The sequence below is a fragment of the Mchenga conophoros genome, linkage group LG15 (assembly GCF_057382185.1).
Source record: "Mchenga conophoros isolate Kocher_MC1m ecotype Shallow Benthic linkage group LG15, M_conophoros_male_GT1.1, whole genome shotgun sequence".
Lineage (NCBI taxonomy): Eukaryota > Metazoa > Chordata > Actinopteri > Cichliformes > Cichlidae > Mchenga > Mchenga conophoros.
Genome location: NC_140540.1, coordinates 6,818,726 through 6,840,408, shown reverse-complemented (window position 1 = coordinate 6,840,408; position 21,683 = coordinate 6,818,726). Strand labels below are relative to the sequence as shown.

Here is a 21,683-nt window from a genome sequence, read left to right as displayed (position 1 = left end):
GTATGACACATACTCATGGTAGCTGCTTCTTTTCATCTGCCAAGCATGAGATTCACCATGAGGACGCAACTTGTGGAAAGTTCACACTGCTATATCACACTGCTATATTTATCATCTCTTTGACCAGCCAATAGGAGTCACTATAGTGCTGTGACAGGGACATGATGTGTCACTGTTTCCACTGGCAAACAATGCTAATTTACAAACTGAAGTGTCTCAGGAAGCGTCGGTGCTGCTCAACAATGAGTCTGAGACTCTGTTGGAGGGAAGCGCTCTCTAACACATCGGTCATTGTTTCCCATATGGTCAGATGGAGGCCTTGGAAGAGACCAAAACAGAAATCTTTCATCACCTTTCCCTGTAAGTGAACCAAACCAACAAATCACCCTTAGGGTTCAGTGCTTCAGGTTTTTCCTTCAATTCTTTGATAGGTCACCTTTCTATAAAAAGGACCGCACCAGGGATCTCCCACTGTATCTCTCCAACCCTTTTTAGTTGGCACATCCACTTGTGAGTCATGCAGTGTGAGTGTGGCAGAGGGTGTAGCAGTCACCGGGTCGGCCGAGTGGTGACACCCGGCTGCTAATTGCGTTCGGTGTCCATGGACACAAAGTGTGAGAAGCAAAGGACGACAGCAAAACAGAACACAGCCGTTCAACTTCGTTTTTGTTATTGCTGAGAGTATTTTATTTAAATTCATTTAATTAATACAGGAAATCTTGTCTTTAAGCCGTGTGTCTGTCAGGTAGTGAATTTAAAGTAGTGATCACAGAGTCAGACATATGTACTGCCTGCATTCAGTGCCTATCTCTAACATAAAGATAAGGATGCACCAAAGTCTCTGAATGGCTTTAAGCGAAGTATCAAAAATACAGACAATGCTCAACACTTTAAATGATTTGATGTCATGTTTGTCCGTCACATGACAGTTGGTGTGTGAGTGTTAGGCCATGTCCACATTTTCGTTTGAAAACGCATCTTTTTCTCTCCGTTTTGGCCTTCTGTCCACACTGAGACGGCGTTTTCGGTCAAGTAAAACGCAGCGTTTTGAAAACGCTCTCCAAAGCGGATACATTTGAAACCGTGGTTTTCGCGTCGCAGTGTGGACAGCGAACCCAGAGCCTTTTCGAAAACGATGACACATTTTAGTCATGTGATACAGTCAATTGACCAATTAAACTAAGATAGTGGTGGGCATCACACAGCAGTTGTTTTGTTTGCTCTCAATTCTGACAGCCCTATTAAAGATTAATATCAGTCTGTACATGCTCCCTATAGCTTTTCTTCAAATTCTTTAATTCTCACTCGCTTTTGCAACTTTGTACTTTTGTGTTACTCGCAGCAACAACTCCACCTCATTATTAGTCCATTTAAAAAACTCAGTGCTTTTCCTCGACATTTTGCCACAACGTTTTAAAGAGAAAGTAAACAAACGACAGACAGAAATGAGGCAGGTCAAATCGTCTTGCGTTTCACGCATGCGCAGTACTGGAACGTAAGCGATTTCAGCCGTTTCAATGTGGACGTACAACCCTGTGAAAACGACTGAAAACACTAGTGTGGACGCGGAGCGTTTTCAGACGAAAACACCGTTTTCAAATTTATCCGGGGTAGTGTGGACGCAGCCTCAGTGTTATATGCATGCATGTATGCATATATGACTCTATGTGTGTGAGTATGTGTAGAGTATAATCCCAAATCCTGGTGACCATTCCTTGAACTCCCCCCTGGCTTAAAACTGAAGCCAAGGACGGGGTGGACATCCTGTGAAAACAACCACACGCATGCCTTTTTTTCCCAAAAAAATCTCTTCACGAACAAGTCTGACCTTTGACCTCAGAATCCTTTGGCCCTTGTGTTCCGGTGGACAAACAGCAGGGCTCCTCTGGTCTGTATGTTGAAGTGTCCTTGGGCACAGGTATCAGTTAGTTATCAGTTTCACATTCTTTTAACTTTCCCAGGATTTCCAGCCCCAAACAATTCCCTTCCAGGAAGTTTCTCTGTGAGAATCTTAGATAGAAATGGCAAGGTGCGACTAGAGTCTTCTTGATCTGACGCGAAGCAGGACAAACCATTTTTAGCTTTGACATTAATAATCATAATGCCTCTGGCGTCCAAATACGAGCTAAATATGATGGCAAGTATGTAATAAATTCATTGATGTGGCTAAATCTGTCTCTCTGTATGGAGATCTTGTTTCAGATGCGTGTCCACCCAAACTGTCTGTGGAAACAAAGGTTTGGTCAGAGTTACATAAGAGATGTCAAAATGAGGAATTCTCTGATATGATATCAGGGAACGTTATGTTTTTCAGAGACAGCAGGCACCAGACTGACTCAACTGCTGACAGCAGGTCTTATTTATTCAGGCGTGGACCGCAGCTAAACATCAGTATTGCAGTCACTTCTCACGTTCAGACAAGATTTAATGCATTGTGCCACAGTAATGTTTCAGTATTCCCACAAACTCAAACACATCATCTAAAGGCAGATATACACAGCTCCCTACAGATGTTTCTGATTCAGCTACTTTTACAGGCAGTTATTCTAATCATAACTTACTGTGTGAGAAGTCGCATTGGCCGACTGTTTTTACATGTTAAGTAATGCGATAAAAATAAAATTCTTGCCATCTTTAGACCCACGGAGGTGTCTCCTGGCACTGCTTAGGCCTAAATTTACCTCAGAGTCACTTCCCACCAGTCGTCCCCGCCGCTCCACTGTAGTTCTGATTTATCCTTTAATTGTCTCATGGTGGGTTTGATGTCTGAGTGTAAAGCAGAGTGGGATTTCTTTTTCTTCCTGTGGGCAGACTCGTTGTCGTGGAGCACCACTACGCTGAGGGAACGCCGTATCCTTTGATGAATGAGCATCCGTTATCTGAAGCGGTCAAAGATCACCGTGACGAGAGGAGAGGATGTGCAGAGAAGAGAGGGTGTATGCTGATTCTTAAATGTTTTCTTCCTTAACAGAGAGACAGGATGTGCACTGGGCAATCATACAGTAATTTGTAATAAAATTACAGCATGGTGGTGGTCAGGGCCCGGTGGCGCCGGTGTCCGGCAGCCTCGCCTCTGTCGGTGCGCCCCAGGGTGGCTGTGGCTACAATGTAGCTTGCCATCACCAGTGTATGAATGTGTGTGTGAATGGGTGGATGACTGGATGTGTAAAGCGCTTTGGACTAGTAAAGCTATACAAATACAGGCCATTTACCATTTATTTTGAATGACTGAACTTTTAGCAGACCAGTCACATTAAGTACTGACAGAAGCTCCATCGTACCTGTTAGATCTGCTTCTTCCAATTACAATAAAAATACAAATGTAGAAACAAAAATGTACAGTACTGTGCACACGTCTTGAGCCAGCCCTCATTAGATCCATGTAAGATTTTCTCTTCTTGACTGGGCTCATGTGTGTCATTCTTTCTATTTGTAAACACAATAGCTCACAAAAAATCTTGAGTTAATTCTTATAAAACTTTTGCAGAGGTGTAGAATGAGGTCATGTTAACAATCCATTAAATTTGGATTACATCCATTGAGGTCATTAAAACCAGCTTAATGACTTATTGGTTGTCATTGCTTATAACTTACATCGAAAGTACGGCGTAAAGATTTAAAATATCTAGATATATTACTTTGCACCTCTGACCTCTTCTTCAGGGTCAAATAAGTTCTCATTTTCATTAAATTTTCATTATTTTATTTTTCAAACTTTTATTTGTATTATATTATTGTATTGCATTACAGTAACAGGTTATAACTGTTTATAGACATAACAATTTGAATAAATGTACAACTTTTCTGAATACATTTATTTTCTGTTTAAAAAAAAACACTATTTTTTAAATTGTCATTGTTTGTTTTACTAAACAACTAAATGAATTCTACAAATATACTAGATCCACATAGAAAAAAATATATTGTACTAAAAATAATAACACTACGTCAAATTATGACAAGTATATTAAAATGAGTTTCAATAATGTAAATAACAGAACTTTTTTTTTTACTGCACTAAACATTTCTTAAAGTACCTTTTAAAATAGAAAAAAAATGAAATTATACAAAATACCCTTAAAAGTAAATACGGTCTTGTATTTATTTTTAAGATAAATACCATTGTTAGTCAGTAGTGCTAGTTTCAGTCATTGTGCCTTTTATAAGGTTGGGGAAACGTGGAGTCAGCTAACAGTGAAGAAGTCGGGTTAGTGCCAAAATGTTTCTCCCACTTAAAACACGACATCCAGATGAACATAATCAAATTTCAGGGATTTCCTTACCTGAGTGATAATTATTTATCAAGACTTGTTTCTTTATATTTTGCTACTACTAACAAATACAATGTAAAATTGGTTCTTTGATAAGTTATCTGTTATGTGCAGACACAACATCGGTTGATCCCTTCAGTTTGTTGCCGTTTTGACGTTTGAATGATTTACAGGTCAGTCTTTAGTTGGAGGGACTGGACTGGAAATGAGTGAAAAATTAGCCAATGTCCAAAGACAAACTTTGAAAGGCCTTCAGAAAACCTGAAGAACTGTTGCCCAAGAGCACTTGAGCAATAGAAAGTTTGGCTTCTTGGAAGAAAAGTATAAAGAAATGAGGGGTGGATCCGGACTTTTGGACAGCACTGTGAGCTGCGTAAAAATGTAAAAGAGCAAAGAAAAAACACCTCTCTACATATCCCCACTGCCACCTAATGGTCAGCAACACATCTTATTTTTAAGATAGGCGTTTATATATTTAATTCAATCCAGTTTTATTTATATAACGTCAAATCACAACAGCAGTTGCCTGAAGCCAAGTTGTAATGTGAGGTAAAAACCCCAACAATGAAACTACACATTCATCTGTTTGTTTGTTTTTTGTTGTTGTTTTAATTACATTTTTTAATACAGATAATTTTTTTTAATCAATCGCTTTCGTTTGGATAAAAAAATAAATTCATGTTCCAGTTTGGAACAAAATTAATTCATGTTCCAGGAAGCCAAAGGAGTCCTGGATTGTTTTTAAGTCCTGGTGTGTCGCTGGTGTTTGACTGTGTCGGTGTATAATACAGCAATGTAGTGGTAAAAACTGAATTTGGTGTGTGTCGTTTGGTGGTTTGCTTCTCTGAAAATAATTTGTATCTCAGGCCAACTGAGAACCCACAGATAATTCAGAGCAGGATGTTTGACATCGGTGTCAAAATGTTGAAATATGGCGACTCAGCACCTTACTCATGTTGTGATTTCCTGCATCTGTCCCTGTGTTTGTCATTTACTATATTCTTCTTTCTCAGCAGAAAACCACTGGCTTTGCTTCACTCTGCTTTTACCCATTTAGCATCTTTTTTCATGTCTGGGTTGTAATCAGTCATTCCTCTTCTCTTCCTATAAGTATCCATGCATTATTCTTTGCGACGCTTCCATTAAACCTCTTCTTTTCTTTGTTTATCCCCTAGAGAGTGGATTCATCTTGCAAGACTGACACCTTTTTTCAGTTTTAAAATAAAAGCAATCTAGCACTCTATCAAAATTCATAAAATCTATTTGTTTATAGTACCATCATGTTCATGAAATATGGTAGTTTTTAGGTAATCTAGCTGAAATTTCAATGCTAGATACAGAAAAAAGGTGACTTTTGCAAACATCAGAATAAGACACAACCTGAGTTTGCTTTAAATTTATCATACAGAACTTAAAAGATGCCTAACGAGGTAATACGTTAATGGCGTTACGTTACATCATGTCACACACTTTAACTTTGAATCGGCTAAATCACTTAAATCTGTTCTCAGGTGAACTTTGAACATGGGGACTTTTCCTGTCACCAAATCATAGGGGAAAACTCCGAGGTTAAGATAGCACAACCTGTGGTGTTCATTACCTGTGGTGCTGGCAAGTCCCGCCTCTTCAATCCAATCTGCAAGCGGGCTTTCCGCTTCAGACTTTCCGTTAAAACCTCGCTGGTCTCGAATATCATGTCATGTCATGTCTTGTGCAGGTTTTCGGTTCTTTCCTGAGGAACAAAACCTTTCTGCACCGTCACCAAAAAAATAGAAACTAGACTTTGAACCGTTCCTGAGTCATCAAAGACTGAAATTAAAAGTCTGAAATGTTTATGACTGTATTTCGTCTACAACAACAGGACATCATCTAAAGCCATTTTATATTTATGTCTTATGTTTTTACTGGTCACAAGCTTTATATGTACATCTACAACAAACCCTCTTGAGGCCTTCTAACTTTGATCCAGTGACTAGATACATGACAGTAAAATTTCCCCCATGGTGGTTACAAATAAGTGAAATTCTATTGTCGAAGCAGATGTGTTACTCTACTGGGTTTCACACATGCACATGTATGCATTTATATTAAAATGCACTCCTGCCTGTTTCAAACCACAGGTTTCAGTTCGAGCTAGTGTAGGGTGCAGTTCTGCTGAAGTCAGCCTCATGGGGGGTTTTCTTTTTTTAAAATTTGTTTCCATCCCCAACTCATTAAAATTATAATAAATATATTCAGATTTTCCCTCTCGATATTTTATCTTTATCTATACATACTGAAAGAAACAAAGTATCTAAACATATTGTACAAATACAAACCCCAAACCACATTTTTATTGTGCAAACAGCTCAGACACACCGATAACATCAGCATGTGATCACCAAATATTGAGATAAAAATCAAACAATTAGTAATATGACTTGGCAGAGATGTGATTTGCTGATGCTGGCCTGATATTAAAATTTCCTTCACACATTAAAACCACCTCCATTATGATCTTGTCTCGTGTGTCATAGCAGCTGTTTGATATTGACCTACTTTGGAGTTTCGGTGGCTATTTATTGCCTAAACTGTGCTGCTATCTCAGTAGAGAGCAGTGGACTTCCTGTGGTTTAAAGGTTAGTAAAGTGGGGACCAGGAACTACAACATATGTATCCCATCGTTTCCTGTTATCTCTGAAAAACCTTTAAAACACATTAACAACTTCTAAGAACAGGATACGAGTACAAAATCCGGAACATTTTAGAATCACAAACCCATTCTTGTGCATACCTTTCAATCCCACAGCACTCATCTCCACCCTAACAGTGTTTATATCCGATGCTGCTTTATAATAATGTCACACTATTAAGTATTAGTAAGATATTAGTAAGGTGTTAGTAAGTGCTTAATTACTTCTCCTTAGTGTGCCAGTTATGAATACAGATATGTTTATCCATTTGTAAGGGTTACACCATGTACAGCTATCACTATTACTACATCACTGCTAGTAATAATCACAATCTTAGTCATAATCATAGTCATAATAATATATCTATATTTATAAATCGCATGAGAAAGTGGAGTAATGCTTTATAAATGATGAATTAACCACTTACTAATACTGTAGTAATGCTCAATAGTGTGGCATTATTATAAAGTGCTGCCGGTGTTTGGATTTCAAAGCAAGAGTTTGCATTAGCATCAGTTTAGTCATAAATGCTGTGAATAAGCCAGAAAAAGGCTTTCTAATAGATGTAACTACGGTCAGAAAATCTACAAAGCCGCTGGCAGACAGGTTGTGGTTGCAAAACCTGATTTTTTTTTTTTTCGTTTGAAAGAGAGCCACTCTTAAAAAATACACTATAAATTTGATCAGGCCGGGAAACAACTTATTTAAGACATTTTTCCTGACACATTTATACCCAAATATGTGTAATTTTATCTTATTTTATTTTAACTCATCTTATCTTATCTTGTAACAATGAGACAAGCTTAAAACCGCAATGCATCTGCAGAATGCACAATTATGCATATGCTCAAGTACAGATACGCTCACACATACAGCAACATTAGGTGACTCAGGTGGAGAAGTTGTGTTTTCAATTTCAGAGAAACAGGTTTCAACCACAGCATCATTTGCCCTCCTCCCCCGATTCTTCTTTCCCCTGCTGACCACATAACCGCACTTTGTTTGCATGTTGGGGAGTTGCAACTCATATATTTTTGTAATGGAACTTGTTCTGCTACCTTGTACATGTTCTGCACAGAGACGCATGCACGTATGTGCACACGCGTACACATGCATATGATATCAGCTTAATAAAAGGGAGAGGGGCTGTGAGAAAGAAGACAGACACCGAGCTGTGCAGGTGAGCAAGCAGACTGAAGAGAAAAACAGAGACAAGCAGGACAACAACACCAAAGAAGAAGATGATGATGATGAAGAACCCCGTCATTCTGATGGCCTGCATCGTTCTTTTGTCGTCGCTCGTTACGTCTGACAGTAAGATGACTGCATGCTCCTTATTTTTCTCGTAAAGGGCAAATTGCTCCTCCTTTTCTGTCTTTCAAAAGTCAAAATTTGGTCATTTGAACTTTTTTTTAATTAAGCGTGATCGTGTTTGCTGAAAGGCCAAAAAAGGAACCGATTTAAAAAAGAAGTCTTAGATGAACAAAAGCTAAAATGAAAGACATTGTTATTCTTAAAAATACAGACAAACTGAACTGAGGCCTCTTAACACAACATTACTGCAACAATCATAGTCCTGTGATTTTGAAAAGTTCACAGACACACAAAACAGCCAACTGTAAAAACAATTTTACGGTGATATAGTGACATAATTTTCCACTTGGATTTCTTTTAATAGTTCTTTATATCTCTATAATGTTTTCAGGCACATTCGGTCCGGAAAAATGCTGTTTTCAGTTCCTCCACAAACGTTTTCCAGCCAACAGAGTGACGAGCTTCGAATACACAGACAAACGGTGTGCAATGGAAGGCGTGCTGTAAGTGACTCCAGAGTTCAAAATAAGCAGACTATATACAAGTTGTCAGTATCATTAATTTTTTGTCTCTGTTTTAGCTTAAAGACGGTGGGTGATAAACAACTCTGTGCTGATCCAACCATGCAGTGGGTAAAGAAAATCATTGAATCCATCCGGTCGAAGAATGCCACCACCCCAAGATCAGCATAACCGAGTGTGAAATGAACATTTTAATAACAGTATAACCAAGCAGATCTCTTGGTGTATGAATCTATTTTCAAACCATCAAATCTTCAGATTGATTTTCTTTTATTTGTCTGTGTATAAGCTATTGTACAGCAAAACATATACTGAAAATGCAAAATAAAAAAATAAAAAAATAAAATGAAATTTATTCTACAGCTTGTTTTTGTTTGCTTCTATTGTGAAATCCGAACTTTGATCTAAAAGAATGAAATCCTGCATTCGCTGGGTTAATACACACTGCATTGCCTCCAGTAAAAGTGAAGCATCAAAATGTGATGTGGTTTCTGGTTGATGAAGCCACAGGAAATTTTAAAAAGGAAAAGAAAAGAAAAAAGAACCACAAAGAATAAAACTAAATGCACACAGTAAAAAAAGTCAATTACATTACTTCGGAATTATTATTGTCATTGCTATTTTTACAAACTTTCTTTTAACCCTTTCTTTTAATCTTGTAATAAGATATTATTTCTGGCTGTGATGTATCTCTGTGGCCAGCAGATGTCGCTCTATTCTCTATTTTATTTCTTTGGCAAGGCTAAAAACCTTTCATAACCGCTACTGAATTTCTCCTTCTCTAAATGAACTGTGGCAAACAACGAATTGTTTAATCTCATCTGGGTTATGAGGATTGCATCAGCTACAAGCTTCTGCAGAGGTTTCTATCGTTAAATAACACTGAAATGAAAGACGATTCAATAAGAAGACATTTAAAAAAAACAATAACAACAACAACACTGGGCAGCTACAAACTAAAGCAAAACGGTCTTACTTTTCTGTCAAATCTCTGTAATTTTTCAAAACAAGATGACCTGAAATTCTCCCTTTGCCCCAGAATGACGCCTCAGATGACATCAGCGCAGTGACATCACCGGCCAGATTTTCCTTAAATAGTTTCAGACCCAGATTTTTATTTCCATGCCCTAATGTTTCTTCACGAGTGCGCGCAGCCTTCTGAGCGTACGATCTGATTGCTCCATAAAAGCTCACAACGCGTGCCTTATTGACGCCACAGGTGACCCGTCAGGAGAGATGGCGTGATTAGATTTTGAAGGACCTTGCTGAATAATTTTACATATTAATAAGGGAAAAACAGAAGGGACGCGGGCCAGCTCGAGTGCTCCTTCTTTGCAATTGCGATGATGGTTTTCAAAACACCAAACTAATGAATCGGCAGCACAAGAGCTCAGCGTATTAGGGGATAAATGGCTGAACAGCTTTGTTAATCAGTGCTATATTTAAACCACGCCTCACATGGCTTTTGTCATGGTAATAAAATCCTCATTCAAGGGGCCAAGGAGGGAGTTATGGAGATGCCCTGTCAAATTTGCATGAAGCAGGTCTGTCAGCTTGACCTACCTGTAGAAAGTAGGGCAAGAAGTAGACAGCCTCAAGTTCTGCAATCACCAGTGGTGAATTTTACACAAGTGAAATTAGAGTTAAAGTACCAGACATCAGGAAAATGCAAAGTTACAGCACAGAAAAATGGCTGATATTTATCAGCATGGCGCACTTTAATTATTTACCTGCTCGCTATCCCAAACTGCAAATCTATAACCTCCAATTGCAGAAAACCTCGGAGGCTCTCTAAAGTTTTAATGAAAACCCTGAAAAGGATAAGCGGCAGAGAATGAATGAATGAATGAATGAATGAATGGATGGATAATAATTATAATCATATTGTTATAAACTGAGAAAGTGGTTTATTTTGTACCTTGATGGCAACAACACATGTCAAAAAGTTGGGCCTGGGTCATGTCTGTGCAGCATCCCCTTATTTCCACAACAACCTGTAACATCAGTGAACTGATGCTGTGGTCTGGGGAAGGCCTCAGAGGGGACTGGCAGGTGGATCCCCACGTACTAATGAGAAGGAAATGCATTAAAAGGAGGAGGTGTGCCTGGGAGACGCAAATGAGAACAATGGGTTGTAGTGCAGGAAGCATATATAGACAGAGAACTGGAAGAAGAGTGTACGAGGTGTGGTCTCGCTCCTGAAATTTAGATAAATAACCTCCACTTGTGGATGGCACAGTGAACTGTGTTCACAGACAGAGAGCCCATGCACTGATTTCCATGACAGAATCATGTCTGTGTTTAATGCAGCACCACGTGAAGTTCACGGTCATTCAGTATTGATTTTTGATCTTGTTCTTTGCACACGGAGATTTCACCAGATCCTCCAAATCTTTGAAGATATTTACTCTTTGCAATTTTATTTTGAGAAATTCATCAAATTTCATCCCATCTTTACTTCTCAGAAACTCTGCCTTTCTAAGATGCTCATTTTATACCCAGTCATGTTACTGACCTGTTGCCAGTTGCCCTATGTAGTTAAATAATGCTCCTCCCACTGTTTGTTTTTAATATGACTTAATATGACTAATATTATATTCTGTTTTCACTTGCATTTCAGTGTCCCAACTTTTTCCAATTGGTTTTGTAATCAGCCAGTCACTTAGCAGAAAGTCGATGCATTTAGACATGTAGACATGATCAAGGCAACTTGCTGAAATTCAGAATAGGGAAGAAAGGTGATTTAAGTAAACGAATGCAACATTGCAGTTTCTCAGCTGGCGTGAGTATTTCAGAAGCTTCTGATCTACTGGGATTTTCCCACACAACCATTTCTATGATTTATGGATAATAATCCAAAAATATCCAGTGAGCAGCAGAGGAAAGTGGCCAGACTCCAGCTGATAGGAAAGCAACAATAACTCAAACAACAATCAATCATTACAACAACGTATCTGTGAACACTAGAATAAAGTATTTAAAGTTATAACTTCAAGAAGGCTTGAGTTTGTGCTGAGTGAGCCACTCGTGAAGTGTCTTGAACCTGCATTATTTCTGAAGGCCAGCAGGAGGCGACTCCTCAGTGTTCATGGTAAAATGAGCCTACTGTTCACTTGATTTGCTACCCCAGTAAATGCTTTCCAGATGTGTTTATGGTCATAGCGGCTAGTTTCAAGTTCCTAAGTAAAACACATGTTCATTTTGTAAATTATGGCTCCATGTAGTTTTAAATAAACCATGAATCAAGAAGGGTATGTTTTACTGCAGGTCCACCTGATTTTTATATGCAATCTGTGAGGTTTTTTGAATGAAATGTTGTTTGAGGTAAAATGTCACTCACTATTTTGTCTCCAAGACTTCATCAGAATGTTTCCCGGCCTTCTGTGCACAAAATAGTGCAGTCTAACTCGCACTGAGGTATGACAGTCATAAAATGGTAACCTTGGGCTGAACACAGTGTGCCTATCTTTGCAGCACGTTCCTGCTGTTTCACCCAAACAATAAAAGAATGTTTGTTCATTAAAAGCTGAGTGAAAACTCAATCCACTGTGATACACTTGAATGAGGAATTCGTGCAGCGTTATGGGCGACTAAGAGACGCAAACAGAAGGAAAACATGGAGACATAAAAGCCAGCCAGTCAGCCGAAGGATGGAGATGAAAGGTGGGAGAAAAGAGTGTGTACAGTCACCGTGGTGATCCGGTCTGAGGTGAGGAACACAATGGGATGCCATCAGCGGCAGCAGCGCACACACGTGCATGTGCACACATGCATGGAACACACATGAAGATAGAGGCGTGTATAAATAGCTGGTGTGTCATGTCAGCTTTTCCTGACAGATGGGATCAACATAAATTAAACCCTGAGAGAACAAAACTCTGTGTGTGTGTGTGTGTGTGTGTGTGTGTGTGTGTGTGTGTGTGTGTGTGTGTGTGTGTGTGTGTGCAGCAAAACAGATATACAAAGAAGTCAAGGTCCACACAGCTGAATGTTCAAGCAGCATTTGTTCATGACAAAAGTGTGACTGCATGTGGCAAGCCTATGCACCCCCCCCCACACACACACACACACACACACACCAGGGTGTGCTGCAGGTACATGAAAATGAAAAAAGAGAGACAAATGATAGCAAACAAACAAACAACTGACATCCTCCAAAGCAGATTTTATACACACACTGTTAAGTATTACTTGCAGACACCCTCAATTAGAAGGTTATTAACGTGCTCAGCAGGGAAATTAGACTGTAAATCACCCGTCTGAGGTTGGTCATTTATCACTTCTCAAACAGCTACATTTGAGAAGTGATAAATGAGAAAGCTACATCTTTCTGAGCTCCTGGTGTAACTTTTAAAAGCCAAAATGGCATTTTAAGATGGCTACTGAACACCTACTTTAGCTATAAAAATAAAGAGCACTTGTGAAATAATGTCCTGTTGGTTGCGAGGAAAATGCTATTTATTGCAAACTACTTTACATTTTGAATGCAATATACTAATGGGAAAGTAAATGTTCAAAAACAGTGTTTGTGTGGCTGATGCAGTGTTATGATTTAGCTAGCGACAGGCCAAAGTGACCACGACTCCTGTAGCGATTAATGACCCATGACCGGCTTTCACCATCTCCCTGTTTGGTTTTTCCCCAATCTCAACTATGACAGGAGTCATGCAGCTGTGGGATGTAAGAAACAAAAGAACTGTAAGAAGGCTAATTTATTGTTATAATTAAAGAAAGATAACAAACCAAACTACATCAGTAGTGTGAGTGTAAGCCACTGACTGCTTTATTAGATACCACAACTCCTTGTTAATGTAAATACCTAATCAGTCAATCACATACCAGCAATTCAATGCATTTAGGCACGCAGACATGGTCATGGTGACCTGCTAAAATTTAAACTGAACATAAGAATGGGAAAGAACGGTGAACATCTTATTTGATGTGGCATTGTTGTTGGTGCCAGATGGACTGGTGAGTATTTGCTGGGATTTCCAACACAACCGTCTGGAGGGTTTGCAGAGCATGGCCTCACAAAGAGAGAATATCCAATGAGTAGCAGCTCTCTGGGTGAAAATGACTTGTTTATGTCAGATGTCACAATAGAAAACTGGAAAAACATTGTCTGGTTTGATGACTCATGATTCCTTCAGTGACATTTGGGTGGTAAGTGTCAGAATTTAGTTTAAACAACATAAAAGCACGAAGTTCAGGCTGGTGGTGGTTGAGGATATTTTCTTGGCACCCTTTGGGCCCTACTGCACTGCAATAAGCCTACTTGGTTAGTATTGCTGACCACATCCATCCTTTTATGACCACAGCGTACCCATCTTCTGATGGCTGCTTCCAGCAGGATAACACATCATGTTGCAAATCTCAAATTATCCAACAATGGTTTCTTTAACATGAGTTTACTGCACTCAAGTGCCCTCCCTGGTAATTGGATCTCAATCCAATAGAGCACCTTTGGGATGTGGTGGAACCAGAAATTCATATCACGGATGCGCCAACAAATCTGCATCAAGCTATTTATAGAGACTGGAGTATAACTGCCAGAATATCCTTATAACCTGAATCCAAACAGTAGTATTAAACTGTTGTAGCTCAAATGTACATTTTTCTTACAATGAGAAATTGTTTTTGATTACAATTGGCTCACTGTAAATAAATTATGAAATGTTTTTTGTTTTTTTAAAACACTGTATTACTTTTCCTGTAATGTTGTCATGGTAATAAGCATACACCACATGCCTTTGGCTCAACAATCCAACGATGACTGAGTTCATCGGTCCAGATTTCTGAGAGTCCTGGACTTTCAGACACATAATAATGCCGCTTTGCATAACCAAAACAAAAGAGAAAACTACAGCCGAGTCGGCAGTTACAGCACCGCCCGTGATTCAGAGATGAGAGGAAATTAAAAGTAGGGATTGAACTGAAATTAGTGGGAGAGATGGGAAAAATAGGAGGGGGATAGAGAGGGACCACAAAGTAGAGATCAATATCTTTTGTATAATTACCTTCAGCTTCCTGGGTTGCTAGGAAACCAAACAGAAATGAGAGAGAGAGAGATGTAGAGGGAGAGAGAGAGATGAAAACTGAGACCGAGATTAATTTCAGGCTTTCGCAGATTTGCAACTGTGTTTAAATAAAGCTCGCGCGAGCAGACTGGAGAAGTGGTGAAGAAGATGAGGAAGAGAAGTTGAAAAGTGAGATATGGGGGATTAAGTGGAAGTCAGGGGAGGAGTGGGGGGGTGGTATGTCAGTATTTCAGCTATTACATGAATGATAGCTGAAATACTGACAGTGATTGTCTCTTCGTCTGAGCTCGCTCTCCACTGTTGAGTTTTCTTCTTTTTTTCATCCCTCATCTGCTTTGTCTCAGCTTCCCGTCCTTCTCCTTTCTTTCTCGGTTTTGTAAACCTGCTGTAAACCCAGCTGTGTATTCACGGGAAAGAACAGCAGGTAGCTTTGAAAATGAGCGCTGCAATTACACAATCATTACACAATCCATCAGTTGTAATTATCTATATTACAGACTGGGGACATTTGTAAATGTGTGTCTTCTCTCAACCATTATCTGACGCTCACATAAAGCGCTCGTGGAGATGTGTGAACACATTAAATAAATGTAAACAAAAAGGACTGGGCTGTAATCAGTTGGATTGGAATTAAGCTGCAGGAAAATCGTGCAAAGGTTTTCTTTAGGGTCATCATGCAAGATAATTTAAGCAACAGTGTGTAATTTCTTGCATTAGCTTTATGGATCGACTTCATTCAGAGGCAGCAAATGATGGCACTGTTCCTTTAAATGGAGGGGGACAGAGGGAGAGAAAACAGGGAGAGGGAGAGAGAGAGACGTAGTAGAAAAACGGGGGTCGGTGTGTGCGCTGTCTGCTCTCTGTCTTGGAGAGGTGTGTAGGATTAGCAGGATTTTACTGAAGAAAGAAAGAAAAAGAAAGAAAAAAGAGAAAGAAAGAAAGAAAATAAGAAATTGCAGCACATAGTTTGAGGACTTTACTGAAGATGTTGAAAATATTTTAAGGAGGCTTCCTTAAGGACATGCTGGACATGTATGGGAACAAACAGACGATGTCACTGACTTCTGATGATGGACACAGTGCTTTTTAAGGACTCACAGTTGCAGGATTTTGAAACTTCTGCTTTGTTTGAGACTTTTTTCCCTGATTTAAATTTACTTTTTCAGACGAATCTCTGCATCTCCCTCATATGTTCTTGAAGACAATTGCTCTCCTGAGACGTGGATATGTGTGAACATTTGTTAAGCTGACTTTAAAAATATATCTCATCTCAAATAAAATTAAATATGCATTGCTTTTCTATAAACAGTTTAACCCTTTTTGCCACAAATTCACATTTCTAGCTTGTTGCTGCTCCTGTTTATTTGCCAGTGAATGTGTCATAAGCTGTGAGTGGAGAGCCAGCTGATGACATGAACTGCTGAATATTTAGCTAATCCTCTGTGGATACAACTATTTTTGACATTTATTTTTGCCCTCATCTAAATCCTAATCCAGGGGAAACAAATCTCACCCACTCACCTGAAGCTGCTTTTAATCTAAAGAGAAAAGAGAGATGGCGCAGAAAGACGGAGGAACGGAGCAGGGGCGTGTCAAAACAGATGATAATCTGGGGACTAAAGCCATGTCCGGGGGCCCTACAGCAGGTGGAGGAGTGGTGGTGGAGGTCAGGGAGAAGAAAGGCCCCCTGAGAGCTGCAATTCCCACTATGCCTTTCCCCTTGGCGGTCATCTGTCTTTTTCTGAATACCTTCATACCTGGACTTGGTAAGATAAATCACACTTTCTTTTTCTTTCCTTTTCTAATTCCCTCTAATTTCACCTGGTTTTTGATTTGGTTTGGGGCTCAGGTGCAAACAGTCAGCAAACTCACAAGACGAGGTGTACAAATGTAAAGGCAAAAAGAAAAAAGAAATACTACATGAATTAGATCAGAAAACTCAGAGGAGTGAAAAAAATAGTCTCCCTGCTTGTATTTTCCTGACTACTTCCATAAATGTGTGAGAAACGTGCTAAGAATAAGACCCCACTCACACATTGTGTTACAGTAAGAAGCACACGGGCTCAGTCTGCCAGGTGTTAATAAAGTCCATGCAGCTACATCATCACAGCAGGTAGACACATCCTCACTGAGGACACACTCAACATGTGTCATTTTCATACAAAGCTCATGTTATGGGAATCACATGATACACAAATCCATAACTAATCATCACAAATTGATGATTGGACACAAATTGCATTTTTTTTCTTTTAATATGTTATTTAGAAATGGTTTTTTTCTTACTACAAAAGTGTATGAAAGAGCTGAATTAAGCTCCTGGAGCTGACAGCATAGTACTTGTAGATTTATCCAAATTGAAACTTTAAAAAAAGGATTTTATACATTTAAAGGCATTTCACATTTAGTTAAATCTGTAGCAAAAAATCCCAAAACAAGAAAACTAAAATATGAATTTAAATGACAACAAAGCAGCAGAGCTGAGTCTGACTCACTTTAATGTGTGCACAGTTCACCCACACATTCTCAGGTGTGTGATGAAGCCGGTGGTCTCGCTGTGTGTGTATTTCTAAGCAGACATTGACCGGGTTTGCAGCTCATTAGCTAATGGAAGGGTGTTTCTGCCTTCTGTTCTGCCTTCTCCATCTAATTCCTCCACTTTGTCACATTATGTAACATCTGGTAGCTAATGACACACAGATACGCTCATCGCCACTACATAACAAAGCCCACCGCCGCCGCCAGACTGATACACGCGCACACACAAATACAGATATAATGAGCGGCTGTCAACAAATTAATACTGCTACATAAGGCTTTGAAAGACATTTAGTCACACGCGTCCGCACCCCGGCATTCACACACAGCTGTTTACTCATCAGTTCAGTGGTTTGATTCAAACGCAGCAGAACGTCAGGAGCTGATTTCAAGAAAAAGTAGAATATGTAGAAAGCAATAAAGTGAAAGTCACTATGAGGAAAAAGATTTGGTGACATGCGGAAAACATCAGTTATAAGGAACATACCTGAGCTCAATTCACCAAATAACCAAGGGAGAGCCTTCCCCCTCCCCACATTTCCTCCCCCTCTGATCTAGTGGGCATATCTCATGGGATTCATACTCCTCCCTACTCTCGCCGTGTTTATTTGTTATACTTCCATCTAAAAATAGCCTTCAAATCCCAACTATTTTCTCACATTCATTCCTATTTTCCTCTCTTTTGACTCACATTCAGGACTCTGTTTGCTGCCACCTTTCTTTAAGTGTTGAATTGTTGACTCCTCGAGACTGCCACAAACATTACAACAGGGTCAGCAAACCCCCGCTGACCTGTTTTCCCTTTTCTTGACAGGAGCACAAAATTGATCCCTAATATGTGCGGAAAGTAGCACGGCAGCCCTTCATCGAAGAGCGTGTGTTTACAGTGTGTGTGTGCGTGTATGTGTGTCAGTTTGCCTGAATGCATTGACATTTCATTGAATAGCTGTTGCCATGACAACCCTGACTAAAATGAACACAATGCATGCATGGCAGTGTGTGTGTGTAGTTTGGCTCTAACTGACTGGGACTGAAAAGAGCGTCTCGATCTATTCAGCCTGCCGACAAAATAAAATTTAGAAATGTGTAATTGAATTTGGACATGAGCCAAAGCCTCCCAGACATTCATGTTCATGCAAAGGTACAACAGGTCAGGATAACAGGTGATACAGCACCTGGCGCAGTAGTAACTATTATTGGTATGACATCTCTGGCACTATTACTACAGAAACCTAAAGATCCGCTCCAGGTTTGTTTAAAGACAAAAGATTCTCCTTTGTGTCTGATTGTTGGGGCACACTTGTCCTTGAGTCAAAAGCATTGAGATAAAGCAGCCGGCCTGCCTTGAGTCTTTCAAATGTGACAAAGTATGTCTAATAGTACTTCTTAAGCTGAATATTTAACATGTTACATACCATTTATTTAATCTCCACAAACAGATCAAGTGTAAAAACTTTGCACGGAGCTGTGTAACAGTGGTGTCAAAGTCAAACCATTTCATGCATAGTAGGCAGTTCACATATCATGTGGATATTGACTAGTAGGCTCAAATCTAGCCAGACGTGTTTCCTCAGCCTCTAAAATCAACGACTACACCTCTGTGTTGACTTTCAGGATTTAAACAGCCTCTGTCTCACAAGCCTACGTGATTAAACTTTGCATTAACCCCACCTCTGCCTGCTGACATGTTAAGAACAAGAATCTTATATCATCCCAGGAATGTAACAGAGACTGAGTTAAAAACTACAGGCGAGTACCACACAAGCTGTTAGCAGCTTCAGTGTAAACTGATACAAGAGCTGTAAATAATTACGCACACTTACTGTGGAAGAAACTCCGGGTCACTGGTTGCATTACGATATTTGCCATAAGAGGAGAGGAAAGTGTGAAGCTTTAAAACACTTAAGTGACTTAGTCCTCTCAGTGTGTGTGTTCCTGTGAGATTGACTGCATGTAATATTAGAGACACTGCAGTGTGTCGTTGCTGAGTTCTGTTGATATCTCGTGTCTGAATTTTCATGTGTTTACTTGCACTAAAATTAGCAGTGTTCCTCTCTTACTCCACTCAGTCTCACTTGTCTACAGCACTGGGCAAAAGCAATTTGCATGATTAATGCTCATAGTGCACACGTTTTCATTAAAAATACTAATTTAAAACATAATCCAGTAGTGTATGGGTTTTTTGTCAGTCCCATTTCTGCAACTGCATTACATTTTCTGATACTAGAAAAAAACAACAACCCTCGATTAGCATTTTTTGGCATCTGGCAGCTTTTCCTCATTCTTTATTCTGTATTCAGTGGTCGCTCAAACTAAATTCTGTCACATAAAGAATACATTCAATACATTGAATTTGACATGTAAAACCAACAGAAATAGAGAATGTTGCATCATATTTGCAGGAAATGATGAATATAAAAAGAATTGGAGTTTGTGATGAATGTTTTTTATAAAAACAGGTACATGTTAATAATCGTTGTTTCACTCAGGTTGGCGTTCATTCTTGGTCTAATTTAGATACTAGAGATCGTTAGCTTGCCAGCTTGGGTCATTCAATTGGAGAGGGACTAACCGAGAGCTACATGCTCTCTCGTCACCAGAGCCGAGAACGCTGCTTGTTGTCATTAGCTTTCTCTAAACTGAGGACTTTATATTTGCTAAGACAGAATGTGTCATCCTCCAACAAATTCAAACGATGTATGACAAGGAAGAGAGCAGGGCGACAAAGCACAGGCTGACCTGGATATTTGACTTAGTTTCATGTTAAATATGTGTTCACAGGGCAAGCCAATTGAGCCAAAGACATGCTGTTTTGCTAACACTTTACTGGCTGCAAACACAAAAACATGTAAAGCTGCTTGAAGTTCTTTAGTAGTAGGTGGCTAGCTACTCTGCAAGGGAGGGAATGTTATCCATAGTTTTGTTATAACCCGTGACTTTTGAGTTTAAAAGCAACACTGGCAAAGATGCGCTGAGTAACAAAAGCAATATGTCCAGTGAGGTGATACTCCTTAAAAGTCAGGGGCAGGTTCAGCCTAAAAATGCGTTGCAAATGGCTGCAGGCTGAAAAACATTTCACTGAAAGACTGTGCAACTGTCTATGAAGTATGTTTGTTTTTCCTTTGGTGGTTTTGTCAGAAGTGTTACCCAATCAGCAGCAACTATTTTAAAAATCGTGTGGTATCTAAAAGTCAGTGCACAAAATGAATCAGTTGTCACTGGTCTAACACGTGGGTGACATAACAGTGTGTTCAGTGCACAACTGCTCTTATTTACAAAATAAATAAATATATGGTACTTTTAGTTAGGGATTAAGTCAGCCTACTTCACCATTTTTTGAGGTCATTTGATAGAAAGAAAAAGAATATTGTACACAGAAATATACATTGATTCATGTCTAATTGTTTAGACGTTTTTTATTAATATGTTTTCTTTCTATCCACCCAGCCTGCAGATAACTGAAGAACCCTTATAACACGAGTAACCACATAAATTGTAACTGTTACTGAAAAATATTATGCGATTACTGTAACATGTTTCTTTGTATCATGTTACACTAACACTGGTTATAAACTAACATTCCAAGAGCTAATGTTAAGCTTGAGTGTCATAAAAAGCACACTTACTCTCTGATAGACAATTTAATTACACTGAATGATAGTTTGCTAACTCTTCAGGTCTAGCAATGTTTTATCTACTTTAGAGAACTGCAGGTAAAAGAGGATAAGAGCAGCAGAGGCAATAAGCAGCTAACAGAGGCTAACAACAGATAAAAGAGGCTAAGAGCAGCTAACAGAAGCTATGAGCAGCTAACAGAGGCTATGAGCAAGTAAAAGAGACTAAGAGCAGCTAACATAAGCTAATAACAATTAACAGAGGCTAACAACACGTAAAAGAGGATAAGAGCAGCAAACAAAGGCAATGAGCACCTAACAGGGGCTAACAACAGGTAAAACAGGCTATGATCAGCTAACGGAGGCTAACAAAAGATAAAAGAGCCTAAGAGCACCTAACAGAGGCTAACAGCAGGTAAAAGAGGATAAGAGCAGCTAATAGTGGCAAAAACTGTAGCACTTACTGACAGAGAGGTTCAGTATATCCTCAGCAGGTCACCTCAATATCACTGTGATATAAGTTACTGACTTGTATCAAACTCCTTCAACAAAGTTTTACGGCCTCCTTCAGAGTAAAAAAATACGTACACCAGCTACCCATGAAACCCAGTACAGGAGAGTTGACTGCAATCTACTGAGATCGAGTGGTGAGATTTAACAAATTGTAATTTTAAGGCACATTTTTTCACAAGAAAATGCTGAATGCATTTTTTTT

The 21,683-nt window shown here is 39.3% G+C and overlaps 2 protein-coding genes across 3 annotated transcripts in view; both read left to right on the top strand.

Moving 5' to 3' along the window:
* The first annotated feature begins 8,090 nt into the window (after positions 1–8,090).
* Positions 8,091–9,138, top strand: LOC146557616 (monocyte chemotactic protein 1B-like). Its single transcript, XM_085246886.1, has 3 exons — positions 8,091–8,257; positions 8,649–8,760; positions 8,838–9,138. The coding sequence occupies exons 1-3, from the start codon at positions 8,185–8,187 to the stop codon at positions 8,947–8,949; spliced, it is 297 nt and encodes a 98-aa protein (XP_085103012.1). The 5' UTR covers positions 8,091–8,184; the 3' UTR covers positions 8,950–9,138.
* Positions 9,139–15,556: 6,418 nt separating this feature from the next.
* Positions 15,557–21,683, top strand: part of stum (stum, mechanosensory transduction mediator homolog) — a 41,434-nt gene continuing 35,307 nt past the window's right edge. For both annotated transcript variants that reach the window (XM_085246054.1, XM_085246053.1), the window contains exon 1: positions 15,557–16,582. In XM_085246054.1, coding sequence (XP_085102180.1) covers positions 16,372–16,582 — 211 coding nt within the window. In that variant the 5' untranslated portion in view covers positions 15,557–16,371. The remainder of the gene's footprint in view (positions 16,583–21,683) is intronic.

Coding starts and splice junctions, on each gene's coding strand:
- LOC146557616 (XM_085246886.1), top strand. CDS start 8,185: ATGATGATGATGAAGAACCCCGTCATTCTGATGGCCTGCATCGTTCTT. Junction 8,258..8,648: donor GTCGCTCGTTACGTCTGACA/GTAAGATGACTG, acceptor TAATGTTTTCAG/GCACATTCGGTCCGGAAAAA. Junction 8,761..8,837: donor TGTGCAATGGAAGGCGTGCT/GTAAGTGACTCC, acceptor TCTCTGTTTTAG/CTTAAAGACGGTGGGTGATA.